This window comes from Varanus komodoensis, unplaced genomic scaffold (genome assembly GCF_004798865.1).
Source record: "Varanus komodoensis strain SLA01 unplaced genomic scaffold, ASM479886v1 scaffold42, whole genome shotgun sequence".
NCBI classification, from domain to species: domain Eukaryota; kingdom Metazoa; phylum Chordata; class Lepidosauria; order Squamata; family Varanidae; genus Varanus; species Varanus komodoensis.
The window spans coordinates 1,741,016-1,760,241 of NW_025335972.1; the positions used below are offsets into that span (position 1 = coordinate 1,741,016).

The window sequence follows — 19,226 nt, forward strand, 5'->3', positions numbered from 1 at the left end:
TTATATAAAAGGAGAGTAAAGTTAGACTCTGCCCTGATTGTTATCACTGGGTTGGTTCTCAGCTTTACTCCTAAAGGTATGCTTCAATCTGAAGGGGACTAAAGGTCATGGAGGCCAGGCTTGCAGGACTGGGGGCCAGGGGAGAAGCCACGCGGATTTCTCTTCCCTGCTTCTGTGCTGCCGGGTTGCCTAACTACCCTTATGTTATTTGGGTTGCCCAGTCTTCCAACTCTATGTGGTAAGTGGTGGAGGTGACCTCCTAGCCATCCCAGAACACGTAACCTGTCATAGCCATCCCCTGCTGCACAACTTGCTGGGTGTGAATGATGCAGCAAGGGGAGGTATTGGGTGGGCTGTGCAGCACATCACCGACAACACCCACACACATACAGGGGTGGGGCAAAGAGGCCCCCATGGCTTCTTTTCCCCAGTGCTTGTGTGAAGCTGGCCAGTATTTTTAAAGGAATGAGCAGCAGTCATTCTGCGATAACTGTCCTGCAGCTATTCCACTAGCATCATCAGGATGTCTGTAAAGGAAACCTCCCATTCCATGGGGCTGTAGTTAAGGCTGGACATCTTTTAGTTTGTGTTATTCACAAGACAAGGGTCTGGTATTCTTTCTCAATAAGTCAAAGAGCAGGAATTGCAAGCCTCTGTAGCCATATTTCAGAAAGCAATTGTACTTTGTTCTGAAGCCTTCATATAACCAAAGTCTAGGAGGCAAGCAGTGTTTGGAGGCAAGGAGCACAGATGTTGTCGTGTCTTTATGGTGTAACCCCACCTAGAGTGCTGTGCTTGGTTTCGGTGGCTGCTCCTCGAAAAGGATATTGTAGGGCTGGAAAAGCTGCAAAAAAGGCAACACAAATGATCAAGGGGCTGCAGCAACTCTCCTTTAGCTTAGGAAAAAATGAGTATACATGAAAGAGATGTATAAAATTAAGCATGATATGGAGAAAGTGGAAAGTGAGGCTTTTTTCCTTCTCTCCCATAATTCTGGAACTCAGGTCATCCCATAAATTTGATGGGTGAGAACATGAGGACGGCTTAGAGGACATACATCTTCACACAACATGTAGTTAAACTATGGAATCGACACCTCTGCATATGGCGAGCCACAAGTGGGTACCCATGGGTGGTGGCAGTGGGTGGTGAGTGATAAGCAGATGCCTGCAGGCACCGCCAATGGCAAGCAGCGAGCTGCAAGAAAACAAACGAAAACCCAACCCTCAAAGAGCTGCATAGAGCTCCTGAGCCTCGGTTTGGCTACTCTTGATGTAAAGTGATGGTTGCCGACTTAGATGGTTTTAAAAGGGAACTGGACAAATCCATGGAAGAGAAGGCTATCAATGGCTACTAATCGTGATAGCTATCGCTGGGAAAAATGAGTGAAAGCTCTGCCATAATATGATTGCTTAAAGCCTGACACTGTAAAAACACCCTTCGTCTTAAGGCAGAATCCTGATCTGATTGGGAATTCATGTTGCAAGTCTTGCTCCCCAGGCTGATATATGCCTGACCTGAAACTACTACTTGTTTGGTTACATCTTAGAGATGGTAATGTTTGCCTTTCCTCCTTCATCTTTTCTGTGTCTTACTCATGTTCAACCTTATTATTTTACCCTATTGTGCCTGGGTGTTCCCCCACCCCTCCTAGGTCATAAAAGTATCTTGTATAGATTCCATTGCTATAGTTCCTTCAGGGGCTACCTACATGCTGCATGTACTTCCTGTATGTCTGGATAAACGGTAAATGCTGATTTGATTCTACACCTCCAGCCTGCCTATTCTTTCCAGTTTTCTTGTCACAATGTATTATATTGCCAGCAATATTAGAGGGAGTATGTCTTTGAACACCAGTTGCTAGAGAACATAAGCAGAAGGCTTGTATTGGGCTCGTGCCTTTTTTGTGAGATTTCTGTTAGGGTAACTGGTTGGCCTCTGTGAGTCCACAGAGCAAACTTTTGGTCTGCTCCAGAAAATCTTTTTTGATGTTCTTTTGACCACATCAGGATCCAATAAACATGTAGCTCTGTGCATGTACACAGTACCATGCTGGCTGGCTTGATGCTAAACTGAGCTAGCCTCATCCAGATGACATGTCTCTGTGACAGTCAATTTGCTGCCAGTTGACTGCAGGGCATCACTGTTGGTAGCACTTGAGTTGCTGGATCCTCCACTTTAAGCTGCCTGATGAAAGGAACTGCATACAGCAGCCACATGCCGCTACAACTGGTGTGCATAAGCATACCCACCAAGTGGCTGGCCGCCGTTGTGCAAGTAATGTGGCCCCGTCGCCTGTTGCGTATCAGGTCTATCTGCCTCTATCCTATCAGAATCTTCTACACATGTGGAGCAAGAGTGAGGAACCACCCATGAATCAACGCCTGCATTAAACCAAAGAGAGCAGAGTTAGAATTTCTTTAACACTGCACTGGCCTCTGCTCCTTACTTGAAAAGGCTGTCCTGCCTCCCTTTGAGAGCTCTAACGGAGGTTTCCCGAAGGAAAAGGTTGTTGGTGGACTGATGCCAGCAACTCTTTGATCGCTGGCAAACGGGAACCAGAAGTCTGCGGAGAATTACGAAGTCTGCTGCCCTTTCACGTTGCCGTGACAACTGCGGCTTCCTATCATGTCATAGCGGCATTCTATTTGTTCCTATAGATATAAAAATATAGAGTAACAACAAAGTCAACACACAGTCAGAATTAACTTGAAAGGTTTCCGTTAACTATGCTGCCTCGCTAATATAAATCCTAGTAGCAATTCCTAGTAGTAGTAACCAGCCCAATTTAGTACCAGAAATATCAGTAAGGACCGAGTAGAACCATTGACACAAATACTTTTTCATACCCAAGCCGTGCGAGATTAGACTTGAAAGGGATTGTTAAGTTGAACTGCACTTCTCTACTGGTTGCTTCCTCCCCGGAAGTCGTCATGTCATTCCTTCCAGTGACTTTTATACATATTAAAAGAAAACCCGGTATTTTGGTTCGGACTGTAGAGTATGGATCTTAGAGGCAGGGATGTAAAAGCATGACTTAGAACGGGACTTCCACTGTTATACGTGGTTCAGGAGATGCGGAAGCGTTCTTTTTCCTAAATCTCTAATATACGCCAGCCTGTTTATTCGTACCGCTTTGGCCCCATTTGTTTTGCATTTGTTTACAGGCGAGGCTTCTGGAGATCAGGACTTTAGCACTGTCGTGATATGTCGGCTCCATTCCCATCCCAGCCAAAAATGTAGACACAAATATACGAGTTTCTCGGTCTCTGAAGTTTAGATCGCGGGGCCAAGGGGTGGAACGTATATTTTGAGTCATAATTTTAAAGAATTCAAATGCTTTTTTATTATTCCACAAAGGCAGATTTAGTTCAGATTGGGAAAGGAAGATCAATAATGTTTTGCTGTGCAATTCTCTGTATATCTAAGACGTAAGCCCTGGGCAAGCGTGTAGAGAATTGCATCCTCATTCCAGTGCCCTAATTCCAATGCAGACTTTTCCTTTGTTTTTAAAAAACGCCCCGTCCGGGACGAGAAGAAGGGGAAAATTTAAATCTTCCCTAAAATCATCACAGTTTTGGTCCGAATAGGGCCGCGGACCTTTACGCTCAGGTTAGGAGAACACTTAGTTTGGCCCTCGGTGCGAGCATGCTTTAATACATTACTTCACGAATCACTTTCTGGCAATATAAATGGCAGGTGCAGAGCCCAATTCCTATCAGAATCGCTAGGAGATGTGTAGGTAGACTAACCCATGCCTTGGATCCTTAGGCAGTAACCTTTAAACAAGCTTTAACTCTAAGTGGGACCCACGGAGCAACGCCATAAGCCTTAATTCTAAATGGCTATCTATAGAAGCTCGCTGGTACGGAGCAATCTTATGCTCGTCTACTTAGAAGTAAACCCCTGTAAGTTCAATGGGGCTTCCTCCTAGGGAAGTGTGCATACAGGACTTGCGGCATGCACAAGAGCTCACTATCAAACAAGTAACTCCAAGCTTCTCCAAATTGCATAGAATAGCGCCCTGTTTCTTTGGAAAGCCTTCTTCAACCCGATGCCTTCCAGATGAGTTCGACAACTTTCCGCAGCTGAGGGATGCTGAGAATGGTAGTCCGACACATCGAGAGAGCAGCGCCTTGGGGGAGGCTTTCAAAGAAACAGGGCGCTATAGGAGAGCACCCTAGCAAACTTTGCTGCTGTACCGACGATCTTCTATCATGGCGGCTCTTCTGGTTAAGCCATCCCAGTTTTTTGTGAATGTGCGAATTACATGCGACACAAGCGCGGGGAGGGAGCAACTTCCGCCTTCGCCCCAGCAATCTGCCTGGTTCCCCTTCCTTTCCTGGTCCGAAAAGTCGCTTGTCATCGGGCGATTGGGCCCCTCCAAATTATCCCGCCTCCTCTTGTGGGCAGGGCTCGCGAGCTTCCCTCTATTTCCGCTCGTGGCCGAGGTGTTTGTGCCTGGAGGTGGTTTCGACTTGTTTAGGGTTTGGTATGTATGAGGAGTTACTCCCTTTATTTCTCCCCCACCTGGGGTGTGTGGAATGGGTCTGGGAGGCTAGCAACCCAGGAGCCTTGCATGAAGAAGACCGACTGAACGACCCATTATTTCGGCTAAGGAACGAAACAGAGGCTCAGTCTGTTCCTTCCCTATTGAGGGATGTCTGTTCTTCCTTATTATACGCAATTTTTCGGTGGGGAGAGAATGTAAAGCTATTCCCTTTGGAGCAGGGACAGGCGGAGCACCCTAGTTTTAACTTCCAGTGTCTGTGTCACAATAGTATATTCCCTCAGTCCTCACTTCTAGCTATGCCAAACCTTAATCACGTGTAAGTGATACGGTCTCACCTCTTTGGGTGCATGTGTCTCCTTTATTTGTTCCTTGTTTTCTGACTTGAGAATGAACGCTTTGGAGGTGGGGACAGGCGGGCAAAACTTAAGGAAGCCTTTAAGGTGACTGTAAACAGAGAGTACTTCATAAGTGTTGCCTACCATCTAGTATCATGGGGAGGTGTGGTGAAAGCAGAGTGTGAGTATGAGAGAGAACGATGGACGTGCAGAGATCTGTTCTTATTTTCCACGTGACCAACAAGAGTTCTCGAAGCTAGTGACTGTGCTAGTTCTACTGGTTATAGAACATGGAGCAAGTGGGGAGATATATCTTCTAATCATGGGGATGATTCTGCAGCCAAGATTTTGAATGATACAGAATTCTTTGAGGGGGTGCTGAAGCATCCGTAGCACATATATCTATTTTGCAAGCTGCATTCATGATCTTCCCATACTGTGCTGCCTTGGTAGTTAAGCTCTCAATGTAGGGAAATCATTCTTTCCACCCCGCCCACATGCTTTCAAAAATGGCTTTTCTATGAGGTTGATGGTGAAAAAGCACCCAGAGGCTGATAGAACAATTACTGGTGCATTCTTTGAACGTTTGGATGTTGACATGAAGCAGAGAAAAGTAAATATGCCTCTCTGCTTGCTCTGAATCCCTTTTAAAGACCCTGATTATCTCTTTGGCATGAGAGGCTTAAGTAATATAAGTTGCAAGGCTGTTGCAACATTTCACTTGCTTTAGCAATTCATGTGCCTTTTTATGATCTCTCTCATTTCTACATAGTTTGCATTTCTGGTAAAGATATGAGAAGAATGCCTTTATTCTGTAGAATTATAGAATGCAGCTTCTATTTATTTATATGTATTTATTCTGCCTTTGATGGTTAGAAGGCTTCTTAAGGGGGTTTGCAAATAAAATAAAACAAGTGTAAAATGCAGTCAACTAAAGCATTTCATTTCATCTTATTTCAGCACAAAGTAAGATTAGTAAATATCACTGAGTTGGTTCAGAAGTGACTAAGGAATATATATATTCACATGGCAATACTCGTTGCTTTCTTATAGGTACAGATACTTGCTGCTGTGGGGGAACAGTGCAGGAAGGTGCTGTAAAAGTATAGCAGTTTCTTCTGGTTCCAATAATGGAGACATTTTCTTGGGCAAATGGCTTTCCCTGCATATTTCGCTATGCAGTTCTGTCAGCCTCCCACACACACTTTCCCCCTCTTTATGGCTTGCATGTTAATGGGAGCAATAACTATTTGATGTTGTATTTTTCCTTCTGTTCTATTGCATAAAGAGTGCTGTCTGCCCTGACTGTAACCCCAGGTTAGGGTTATTTGTCAAGCAGGAGCCACTTTAGTTCCAGGGCTTGCCTCCCATCCACTTTGGGGGCCTTTTGTGGGCTGTGGGGGCCCCTCTCTTGTCATCCCACAGTCCAGTGGCATCATAGTATACTGGACCCAGCTGGAGGTCTTTTTGGGGCTGCTCTTACTATTCCCCTCTCTTATGTCCAAACAAGCCCTCATCACTGGGCAAGCACATTCTGATAGCTTTAGCAAGTCATGGCCCGATGATATTTTTCTCTTCAGTAAGTGCTCTGCTCCAGTTAGTGCTGCCAAATCTCACACTGCAAGTCCACACTGCCATCTTGCTCACCTATTCTTCATCTTGCCTGCAACTGGTTGACTGCTTCTGTGCTCTCCCCACTCCCACCCACTGTGTTAAAGTTGCGGAATGGCAGCTCTTTTGACTCCCCACCCTGAAACTTCATTTGGTAGCCAAGATGATGGCATCCAGCCCACCACTAAAGCAAAAAACCAGTGAAAGCTCGACAGCTTCTGCTGAGCATAGACAGGTATTACAAAAACAGAGTAGGAGAAGCAGAAGGCCACAAAACCAGCAGTGGCCCTCAAACCATGCAGGTGCAATTGCTTGAATGCCAGTTTCATGCCACAACACTCCCCCTCCAAAAAAATCCCACCTGGTAACCAGAAGCTGTGTTGGTCCTGAGTCATCAATGCTATTCCTTCAGGGGATTGGCATATCAATCAAATTAAGCATGAGGGTATTTCCTGAGGTGCTGTTAATCTGGGCCTGGAAGGGAGACCCTTGCTTGCTTCTCAGCACAAATAGGGGTTGCTAGCCTGTTAAGGTGCTGGGAAGCTGGTGGTCTGCTTGTAGAGGCAAACTGCTATTTTGGTCCAAAAGGAGCCATCTTCAGTCTTCCAACCTCAGAGAGCATTAGACTGCAACGTGATTGATTGAAGGCCAACATCAGTCAAGCAGCTAAGCACCTTTTCTAACCTTTACCTAGAAGATAGTCTCTTGATTGATCTGAGAGCAAAGAACACTGAACCAAAATAGGTGACATTAATAAAATGCCCCTTGCTCAGTGTCCCACTGGGGCAAGGGAAGGTTTTTACCCCACTCCTCTTAAGTCTTTTCTTATCCCAAGGGTCCCCAACAAGCAGGCAGGATGCTGATGGCTGGGAGTGGTATCCCAATAGCATTTCTTAGAAAGATGGTGGAGAAGGTTTACATACTATCAGAAAGGAAATTCTTACATGTTGGATTTGGTAGGGATAGACCAGGGATTTTTTTGCTTTTCTGTCTGATTTTCTCAGTTGCTTTGAATGAATAGGAATGAATGGTTCTGCAAACATTTCTCTCTCCAACCTGGCTTGACTTCTGTGGGCTCATCTGTATGGATGTGATGTGGGGGTGGGGGTGTAGCAGCACCAAATGTCCACTTGGTAGCCTTCCAATGTAGTGCCTACAGGCCAAGAGAGCATATGTTAGCATAAGTGTGTGTAGCATGAGGTGTCTGCCTCTCTGTAACAGCCTTCACCTTGCCTGATTCATCCTGCAGCATGTGTTCCCAGAAGAGCAGTGATGGCTTGCTGGTGGCCTGCAGAGAGCATCTAACCTGCAAGTTCATAATTCGAGTGCAAGTGACTGTTAGACAGCGTCATTCTTTCCATGAATTTGTGCATCACAGATACTAGTTCAACTAGCAATGCCACTATTGGCTTCCCTTCCTAAGAGGTTTTATGGGGGTGCCAAACCTGTAGTCGGCTATTTCTGCTTATCTGTGTTAGACCCTGCTGCATCTAGAGAGAAATCAAACATGGGGGCAGCATCCTTCCTTGATCTCAAAGGGATGCCGGAGCAGCCATCAGGATATCCATTAGTTTGAAAACAGAAGTGACAGAACACAGCAGCCGAATTTCATTTTCTTCCTCATTTCTATATATACATTTTTCATGGTTTGTCACTTAGAACCCCCTTCCTGGCTGAACACATCAGCCATGTCACTGCATGGTAGGGGAAGGCTTTGTATGATATCCTTTTCCTCTCTTGGTTCTGAACCTGGTGCTAAAATTATGGAGGGTAATCAGTATTGAAGAGCTGGTGAAAAGAGGGCTAATGGCCAGCAACCTAGAAGGCTGGAGGCTCACCTCCAAGGGAGTGATAAACCCTTCTGGAGTATAAGCCCAGTCAGTCTTTTAAAAAAGCAAGTCTATGCTTGATGCTTTTCTCTCTTTTGTTGTCTGTCTTAAGGGTGGAACCCTGGCTCTGGAAACTGGTTTGGAACTGAGGCCCACAGTTGCTGCTCTGAGGGTGTTGGGTGGTGATAGATTCTGTGTTGTGAATTCTGTATTCTAATCTCTTCTCTTCCCCTCTAGTACAGAAGTGTAGTTAGAAGTCCCTTGAAGTGGAACTGCTTCCAAGGCATTCATGATGAGTCTCCAGTGGGCAGCTGTGGCCACTTTTCTGTATGCAGAAGTCCTTCTTGTTTTTCTTCTGTGCATACCCTTTATTTCTGCAACGAGGTAAGGAGTTGCTGCTGCGTAGGGTTGTGATTATGTGTTTGGAACTTTGGGAGCTGTTGGGAGGTTTGGCCTGCTGGCTAGCCTGGCATGTCACTGTGTGTATACTACTTCTCTGCTTCGGTTTCAAAGAAGTAATCGGGGTGATGCTTAAGCAGGAATGTGTAAACTTGAGTGAGAGTAATTAGCATTGCTGATGTCCAGTAGCTGCTGGGAACCAGTGGGAGGCTGATGAGAGGTACCTAATGAACAGTGGACTGGGTGAAAGGTCACTTAGGCTTTCCTGTATCTTGCCTGAATTGCTGGCTCCTCATTGGCAAACCTCTCTTAAGTGGCTGATCTTGGAGCTGGGAATTTCTGCATCATTGGTTACAAATGTGGGGACAAGTGTGGGGAATCTTTTGCCCATTGGATATTGTTGCATTCCAGTTCCTTTCATTCCTGATCCCTGGCCATGCTGGTTGAGGCTGTTGGGATCTCAACTACATCTAGAGGGCTGCAGGTTTCCCACCCAGCTATAAGGTACACATCATGGACTTTAAAGATCACTATTGTGGGTGTGGACGCAGTTATGCTTTAAAATAACCACTGTGAAAAGATGGATCTGCCATATAAGTCATTCCAATTTGCTTAGGCTGTTTCATTTTGTTTGTGGCCTGGTTCACATGTAATGACCATCCAGAGTATAAGCTGAATATGGGATGGTTGTTACATGCAAACCCTGCAATATAGTTCAACTGAGCTGTTAACCAGAGACCACCCAGCATTCACAGTCTACCAACAAACTGTGGGTTTTCTTCCTGGGTTTTTCCAATTAACAACTCATAATAGTGCACAGTTCACGCGCAACAGCATCACATGATTCAATTCTGTGTTCTCACTTGATACACTTGAGCTACGGCAATGAGGCCTCATTTCTTGTAGCAACAGGGAATCTTACACTTCACTTGACTGGAAAAATGAGAGACAGTGATGTATTCTAGTATTGAGTATCCTGTGGCCCAGCTGTTGTTGTGTCACATGTTAAAGGTTTTCTGTTATGTTTGATCATACTTTGCAACTGGCCTGCTTACCTCTGCATAATTCTGCTACTGTTAGGCTTTTGCATAGCTCCGGTTTTGCTTAGTAGGAGGAAGAAGCTATTCAGGACACTGAAGCCCTGTGCTCAGCCACTTTATTATTATTATTTTTTAATTTAAGGGATTTTTAAAACCATCTTTCTCAACAGATTATCCTCCAAAGGCCATTTGCAGTAGTTAATAAAACATCATCATGGGATAATACAAGGGCAGCATTAAGCTATTGAAATGTAATACGATCACACAGGAGAAAACGACTGAAACAACAACACATCAATTGGGTAAAAACAGCAGTCACAGAGAGAAATATTAAAAGAGCAGTAACAGAAACAATAGCTGATGAACATGGCTACTCTGCTGACTTTTGAGATTTATTAAATACTACTGCTTGCAAGCATATCTGCGAAGCCATTGAAGGCTAGAACCTAGCATCTCTACAATAAAAGCTTAGATTCTCAGGAAGCTGAATTCAGTTCCCAGCCCATTTCATGTGCTCCAGCTGCATTGTGACATCCAGCTCTTTACCCCCTTCCATCCTTTTCTGGCCTGTAACCTGTTACCGGGACAGTTCTTGGGAGACAGAAGCCTAAGAGAGTGATAAGTTGCATGGCAACTACTGACTTCTCTCCTGATTGCTTCCAAGTGACACCTTCTAGGATTTAAGGTCATTAGCAACCTCTTCCACCTGAGCATACTTTCCATCTGCAAGTGGCTCCAACCTCTCACATTGGGCATGTGACGTGGGTTGGCATGACCCTCTGGAGGCAGGCAGCCTGGTGCTCTCCAGACTGGTTGGGCAAAATGACCCCACCACTGGCTAGGGTAACAGGAGCTGGTGGGAATTGTAGGCAAACCTTCTAGAATGCAGTGGGTTCCTTGTGAAGGAATCTTCAAGGCAGAGAGCCCCTACAGGAGGGAGAGTTCATAAGTGCATAGAAGGTGGGTTTATACTAAACCCCATTCCTGTGTTACAGCAACCTATGACTCAGTCAAACCATGGGGCTGTAGGGTTCGCAATGGTTTGTCATGTACTGGGAACCTAGGAGGTAGGGGTTGTTAGGTTAGACAACCCTCAACCCTGAAACAAGCCATGTCTAACTCTCAAGCAACCCCTGGCACCTGGGTTCTCACTACCAGCAAGTCATGGAAAACTTGGTGGCCACAGGTACAATGCAGTGATGGGGCTTGCAGGCAATGTGATATCCTCTGCAGGCAAAATAAGCCTCCATGGGTTGTCGTGCTGTGTGAATTGGGTCACTGTGTTAGATCATGGGTCCAACTAGTTTAGCCTTGTCAGTGCCGGCTGGCAGCCATGGTTCTTTTTCTCTTTTCTCTGTCTCTTTTCTCCCTATCTTTTCTCTCTTTCCTCCCTATTTTGAAATCAAAACAACTATAAACAGAGCAAGCTAAAATAGACAAAATTGCCAAGGGAATTTGATACAGATCCAGCCAGTACAATCAGCCCTTGCAATCTGTCCATCAACACTCCATAAAAATGTAATACCAAAAAAAAAAAAAAAAAATCTTAATCTATACAACAGATCCTCCAATCACTTCAGATCCTTCACAGCTTTCCCTGTCTTTTTTAATCACCTCAGATAGAAACAGAAACACAGCAAGTCAGAAAGGGTCTCCCAGGCCATCTAGTCTGACCCCCGGCTCCAGCCGGCTCCACTCATGACATGCCCACCATGTGGACATCCAGTCTATCCTTGAACACCCGCACCGATGGGGCCTCAACCACCTTCCGGGGAAGCCCATTCCACACCCTCGGGGTCCTGACTGTCAGGAAGTGCTTCCTGGCATCCATATGGAACCTTGGCTCCCTGAGATTGGCTCCGTCGGAGTTTGTCCTGCCTTCCTCTGCAGGGGAGAACAGGTCTCTACCCACCTCCGTGTGACATCCCCTCACATACCTGTATGTCGCCAACATATCCCCTCTGAGTCTCCTCTTTTCCAGGCTGAAGAGACCCAGTTCCCTCAGTCTCACCTCATATGGCATCTCCTGCAAACCGGCCACCAACCTTGTGGCCCCACGCTGCACTGACTCTAACCTGGCTATATCCTTCCTGTAATGAGGGGCCCAAAACTGAGCACAGTACTCCAGTTGCTGTCGCACCAGAGTCATACAGAGCGGTAGTAACACCTCTCTTGATCTAGAAGCCACACTTCTGGCTATGCAGCCAAGGGTGGCGTTCGCCCTCTTGACCACCGCATCACATCTACTTTTCAGATCTACTTATCCTGCTGCACATTCCTCTAACAATCTTCCAAACAGCATACTCCACCATTCTCTCCATTCTTCAATTGTTGAGGGCTTTGGTGATCTCCATCCAGAACCAGCTCCAATTCTAACTCTGATATATTTCCTGAAAGGCTCTCCTACACTATATTTTCACATTTGGATATTTCCAAATCCTGAGAAAGTAGTTCCTCTATACTTCTCACTAGTCAGACTTCACCTGGAATATTGTGTCCAGTTCTGGGCACCAAGATTTAAGAAAGATGCAGGTAAATTAGAAAGGGTCTAGAGGAGGGCAACAAAAATGATCCAGGGTTTGGAAACACTGCCCTGTGAGGAGAGACTGAGAGAACTGGGCATGTTCAGCCTTGAGAAGACTGAGGGGGGCATGATATCCCTCTATAAGTACCTCAAAGGCTGTCACAAAGAGGAAGGTCAAGATCTCTTTTTGCTGATGCCAGAATGTAGGACATGGAATAATCAGTTCAAGTTGTGACAACCCAGATTCAGGCTGGACATCAGGAAAAGCTTCCTCACTGTCAGAGCAATCGAACATGGAACCAGCTGCCTAGAGAGGTGATGGGCTCTCCCACACTAGAGACATTCAAAAAGAAACTGGACAGCCATCTGAGTGGGATGGTGTAATGTGGTGTCCAGCAACAGCAGGGCGCTGGACTCGAGGGCCTTCATGGCCCCTTCCAACTCTACTATTCTATGATTTTTAAGACTCATGAAAAACTGCTTTGATTATCTTAAAAGAAAAATTCAATGCATTAATATTAATTGATAATATCTTCATTCTGTCTCTAAAACTCAATCTAAGGAGCTCAGTTGACTGTCTGTTTTCAGATCTGTCATCAGCTTTCTGTCATCCCATTCAGATTTCCTTCTTGCATTAATTCTCTTCATTACCACCTCTCACATTTTTTCATACCTATAAGTAAACTACACTTCAACTGTGCAACTTAAAGAGTTAGGGGAGGGGAGGGGAGGGGGGGAAGTCAAGAAAGAAAGAAAAAAAAATACAAGGAAAAGGTAAGAGGGGAAAAAAGAAAAGTGGCAAAAGATGAAAGTGAATAATGCTAGTTAGTCAGCCTTCTATCAAAATATTAGTTTGAATTAGTTTGTTAAGAAGAGGCATTGTTTCAACTTTTGTAGCAAGGGGCCTTCCAAACTTCTCCAAGTTCAATAGGCAGAGCTAATGGCCTTCTTCTCATAATACATCATGATTGTTCTTTGTTCTTTAGGATTATTAATTTTTTATTCTTAAGCGGGGCTAGGACCAGCAAAAAACCACCAAGTCCCATCAGAGAGATACAATTGTTCCTTAGAGCAAATCATGTATAGTTTAGATCAAGAACTGCAACAAAAAATTGCCTGGCTTGAACAACCAGCAACTCCTTCAAAAATGGTGACGAAGGGAGAGAGAACCATCATCTCTTCCGTTGCAGTGAGCTTCAGCCAAGGTCAATTTTAATGTCCAGGATTCTTGAATAAAAATATCAGACAATTTACAGCTGCAAAATACCCTTTTCAAAGTCTTTTCAAAGTAGAGAAAGAATCTGGATCACAACCAAAGTCATAACCTCAAGTCTCAGCTGTCCAAAAAGCGCTGTTGTCCTTCTCAATTCAAAAAGCACAATTAAGCATGAAAATTCACCTAGCTGGTATTTTCATACCAAGCTCAGTTTACAGTATTCATAATGCTTAGTTCTAGATTGGAGACGTTAAACAGCTTTGCAAATAAGATGCCATCTATCAGCAAAAGATTATCCACTTCAGAGTTGCTTCAAATTACGCAAACAAAAATGCCTTCAGAGTTCAAGCTGCATCAAATTAGTGTGCTATTCCCTTGGCAAAGAAAATGTCATAATATAAAAAGAAATAAGTAAAACTAAAAGAAAGATAAAAGGAGAAGAAAAAAGAAAGCGTAAGTGTGTGGGGAGGTGCAACTTTGTTTACTGTTTCCAGTATTACCTGATCAAGCCATCTTGATGAAGTCAGAGCTGCAGGCTGAGAGTCTTGACGCTCACCTGTCATTTAGAGAGGCAAACACCCCTCGGGGCAATTTATAATCACTCAAGCATTATAAGGCACAAAGCAGCAACATTTGCTGCTGCTTCATCAATCAAGTCTCCATTCCCCTGGAACACAGCCATGGTTCTCCAGGGCTTGAGGCAGAATTCTTTCCCAGACCTCCCTGGATAGGCCAAGGATTGAATCTGCATGCAAGGCTGGTCCTAAACTACTGAGCCATGGTCCTTCCCCAGCACATCACTTTATGAGTTTTCTAAATCTCTGACACTGGCTGTAATGGCATTGTCTTTCTGAGAGATACAACTCAGTCCCAGCTACTATTCTTTCCCCCTATTCCCACTTAAATACTTGTAACAAATTGCAGCTATAGAAGTGTACAAAGTATTGATCCTAAACCCAACATTTTTTCTACAGGTGGCAGAAGATCTTCAAGTCTCGCTTGGTGCAGCTTCTGGTGACATATGGAAACACTTTCTTTGTTGTGCTTATAGTCATCCTTGTTCTGTTGTTCTTTGGTGAGTGGAAGCTCATGCAGTTGGGTGGTGATCGTCTTAATGCCACTTGCTTGGACGAGCGTGTGTTTCTGTGCCTGCTGACTTCTGTTCAGGTCTAAAGGGTGGATGCCTAGTTTCTCCCACTGCTGCTCGGCTGAATGTACAGCTCCAGTCCATAGGCTCTCCAGCTTTCTCTTGTAGAAAGCATCTTCCTGAGCAGAGTTTCAGTTTGGATAAATTCCAGCCACTAGTTTCCCTAATTCCCTGTAAGGTTTTAATTGAAAACAATTAATGAAACTATTGAGTCCTCTCAATTACAGCTTAGAGGTAGATTATCTTGCATGCCAAATTGGGCTGTGCAGCAACCAGGTTCAAATCCTGCACAGCCATGAAGTAAACACAGCAACTGCCTTAAGAACTGTGGTTAGGGTGGGACCCTGTAGCCCCCTGCAGTGAGCTGCAGGTTTTTTGAAATTCCAAGAGAAGCAATACACTAGGCCTAGATTTGCTTACAAGATCTATTGATAAATCAAGTAACTTAGATTGATCTGCTGACTGCATGTGCATTGGCAATTAGCAAGGCTCCCATCAGCTGCAGTGGATTGGCAAGGAAGCCTGCTAGTTTTAGCAAGGAATCCAGACCAGGGGCCAGGCCATCTGCCCACTTCATATACCTTCTGATGTTTACAGCCAAAGCATACCTTGTTACAGATGTGTGTGCTTTAAATTTACATGGATCGCAAGCCTGACAGCTTTAGCATTACTCAGTGCCCAGCTCTGCTAATTGCAAAATACACCTTCATGGCATTCTCATGATAAGCTAGTACTGGTATGGCTAGTAATTGCACATCTGATTGGCAAGGTCATACTGCATTTAATGAGCAAGGTTATGTTGTGGTTGATGGGAGTAGGAGTAGCCTGCGCCCCGGTCTAACCGGCACAAACCTGGACTGCCAGCTTGTGATCAAGCCTGATAAGCAAGCACCTGCTGTTGATTTTTCCCAGGATGTTTTGTGTCTGCCATTTGTTCATCTTCCCTGGCAAGAAGCCTGCCAGGAGACCTAAAACCAGGCCAAGCGAGATGGAAGGTGCTGAGGTCTATACAGATGGCCCGGCATTTAAAGAACTGCTTCCTTCCATGTGATACTGCAGTTGCACTGAAGCCATCAGTTCCACCCTTGTCAAAATTGAGTTGGCATCTTCCTGGAACAGGCCGTTTTCAGCTGCATCCCCCAGATTATGTAAATTCTTATCCTGGAGGCTCAACTACCACCCTCTCCATACTCCTGTACTCCTCTTGTAAAGGCTGTGCTGTCCCCTCATGCCATTCTTGACTGGTTTCCTTTTGGGTGGTGTGGTGTTGCCAATCCAGCTTAGGGGTGCTGGATGATGATGATTTTGTATGTGCCTTTTCCCATTTGCCATTTTGACCCCTTTTGAGATAGAAGAGCAGGCTACACGTTTCAATATAAATTATATTGGAAGAGCAGCCTTACTTCCTTAAGAAGATGCAGTGTGTTGCATGCCATCCTAGGAATGCATGAGCTCCTCTTAAGAGCTGCCTCATTCAAGCAGGCCAGAGCACGGTGCCCTGGCAGCTAAAAATCTGTGGTTGAGACATGCCCACTGGCACAGGCTTTTGCCTCAAGGCCCCTGTGCTTCAGCATGTTCCCCCATTCTGGTCCTTCTAGCAGGAGGCTGTGTAGGAGTGTTTCTAGAGCTCTTTCACAAGCTACAGCAAGCTGGCGTGGCCAGAAGGAAAGGCTGGGAGCTGGCTAATGCTGGCCCCTAAAGGCTGTTTCGCAGAGTTCGGAACAAAGATGGCTGGTTTTTAAAGTCAGAAAGAAGCTACTCCTCAGGTTTGGAGTACTTTTGTTTGCTTATACTTGTACTCTTGTGGGAAACTTCTTCATGCTCCTTCCTGCATTAAAATCTGGCAGGATCATTAGAAAGCCGCTTCCATTCCTGAGCAAGCAGTTGTGAATCTGGTTTAGAATACCCATGAATTTTGAGGAGCCCATTTCAAAAGGCTTGCCCAGGGAAAAATGAAGTCCCTTCCTTTAAACCTCAACCCTCACACCCTTGTTTTCGTGGAACATGAATACCAAAGGCTGAACTGGAAAAACAGATCTAAACTAGAGGATATACTTGCCATGTTACTATGTGTCCTGGACTTGGTTTTCCTTAGAGACTGAGTGGGTGGGCAGGATTCAAATCTGGATGAGGTCCATGGGATGGTGGGTAACCCTTCCTCTCATGCCATTTCCCATCAGAGCTGATTGCCTCAGAAAGTGTAATTACAGCAGCTGGTGGGGGTATAGTTTTCAGTGGGAAAAATTTGTCCCAAGGTAGAGTCAGCGCCCCTATGTGCAGCAATCTCTGTTGGTATTCCCCTCCAGTTCCTGTTTCAAAATAAAATTAGTCCAATAAGATGAGCAAATTTGGCAAGACTGTTAAAATCAATCTCCAGATGAGTCATCGTAACATAGGATGCTGCCTCGTATTGAATCAAAGCATGGTCTGCTTAGCTTGGTGTTGCCAGCATTGGGAGCAGCAATGCAGGGTTTTTCCGACCCTGCCTGGAAATGAAGGGATTGAATTGGGGACCTTCAGCCTGTGCAGTTCGTGTTTTACACCCAAGCTATGGTTCTTCTCATATCTAATCCAGGCCTATAATTCTAGGGTACTTAGAAACCTCGTGTATGTGTAGAAATCCTGCTTCAACAGTCTCTTGTTCCATTGGGATCCAAAGCTTTATTTTTAGACTTGTATCCCAGGTGGCTGCTATTAAGGACCTCAAAATGGCTTGTGTTGTGATCACCAGATAACATACACATCCCTTCAAAGTGATCCAGAACTTGAAATAGAGCAGTTGGTGGCACTTGGGTTGAAAACTAATATTTCTCTTTTGGAAGTTTAATTCTTGAGAAATGTCTGTTGATCATGTAGATGCCAGTGGGAGGAACCTGATAAATCTCTCCTGTGAGGGAATTCCCATCCTGGATGAGCCACTAAAAGTGCAAAAATGGCCCATTTCTAGTGGTGGCCAACAATACCTTGGGCAGTTGTGCTGTATCAGGTTGTGTTTCTCATGCCAATCTTGACTTATGTGCTAAGTGACACATGCAGGAGAAGAAGCATTCTCTGTTTTCTGGCTCCAGGTCACCAGGACCCTCATACCTCTCCTTTGGCTTGAAAACAAATGCCCAAACAAAACTGGTACTTGGTGGACCTCTCAGAATAGAAGTAATGTGCTCCTGAAGCTTTGCCCCAGGCAGAAGTGGCGCTGCAGCATCCCAGACCAGCCAAACTCTGCTTGGGTGATGTTTCTCTGGCAAGCTGGTAGCAAGTAGCTGAATTGCATCACTGCAGCTGGAAAAGCTCGCTAGATTTCCATCAGCCAAATAAGCTTCCTACTACTTGTTTAGGGACCTACTGCCAGCCTGTGGGACTAGCTTTCTTTGTTGCCTACACAGTATGCCGCTCAATCCAAGCTGTTCTCTGCCCCCAAAAGCAGCCCTGCTATATTTATGCAGACATCTGGGAGACAACATACTCATCCCCACCCCTTGTCAGCACACAGCTTTTCTTGCTGGATGGGAGGGCCATCATTAGCTTGCCTCAGTGCCCCCTGTAATAGAGTGCTCAGCATTACAAAAATGCTTCAGGGAGCAGTCAGCAACCTTTGTTCTACTTTCATCTATCTGTGTGCCCAGACATTCTGTGCATAGAGGCTGTTGGCTGCTGCTGTTTGGTGCCTCTGAGAGGGCAGAGTGTTGTTCTTCTGGTTGCCTGTAATGATTAGGAGTTGCTTTCAAGCCACTGGGCAGGGATGGCTCTCAAGTTAATTAGGGGCTTTGGGTGGATGCACTATTTGCAAACATCCTTATGGAATGCAGAATGTTTGGAGAGTCACCAGAACATTCCAAAGGCAAGGTGGCCTTTATGATGGCCACCTTGAGGTGGGCAACAAAAATGATCCAGGGTTTGGAAACACTGCCCTATGAGGAGAGACTGAGAGAATCTGGGTATGTTCAGCCTTGAGGAGACAGGGGGGACAAGATATCCCTCTATAAGTACCAGAAAGGCTGTCACAAAGAAGAAGGTCAAGATCTCTTCTTGCTGATGCCACAGTATAGGAGATGGAATAATAAATTCAAGTTGTGACAACCCAGATTCAGGCTGGACATCAGGAAAAGCTTCCTCATTGTCAGAGCAATAGGACAGTGGAACCAGCTGCCTAGAGAGGTGGTGGGTGCTCCCACACTGAAGACATTCAAAAAGGAACTGGACAACCATCTGAGTGGGATGGCGTAACGTGGTGTCCTGCAACATCAGGGCGCTGAACTTGCTGGCCTTCATGGCCCCTTCCAACTCCACTGTTCTATGATTCTATGTCTGGAGCACCGTTTGAGCTCTCTGGCTTCTTTCTAGCCTCTAGCCTTTAGAGAGGGCTTGTTTTGTCACCAATGGCAAACACAGTTGCCTACAAGTGAGAGCCTGTTCGCTAACCCTAGCTCCCTTTCTTTCTTTTATATGTTGCTTTTCTCCCCTCACCCCCAAATGACTCACAAGATGGCTAATGATAAAATCCAGATTAAAAACAAAATATAAGATAGATTAACCACAGTTGAATACAGGAACAGGAGGACAAGGTTATCTGTTGTTGTAGAAAGATGCATTAGTTCACAGTTTGGCAATCATG

The 19,226-nt window shown here is 45.2% G+C and overlaps 1 protein-coding gene across 2 annotated transcripts in view; it reads left to right on the forward strand.

The window, feature by feature from the left end:
* The first annotated feature begins 4,393 nt into the window (after window positions 1-4,393).
* The window catches only part of BCAP31 (B cell receptor associated protein 31), a 40,156-nt gene continuing 25,323 nt past the window's right edge, over window positions 4,394-19,226 (forward strand). The window contains exons 1-3 of one of the 2 annotated variants that reach the window (XM_044443554.1): window positions 4,394-4,492; window positions 8,531-8,672; window positions 14,442-14,542. In XM_044443554.1, coding sequence (XP_044299489.1) covers window positions 8,578-8,672; window positions 14,442-14,542 — 196 coding nt within the window. In that variant the 5' untranslated portion in view covers window positions 4,394-4,492; window positions 8,531-8,577. Of the gene's footprint in view, window positions 4,493-8,525; window positions 8,673-14,441; window positions 14,543-19,226 lie in introns of both variants that reach the window. The other variant, XM_044443553.1, reaches the window with a different exon arrangement.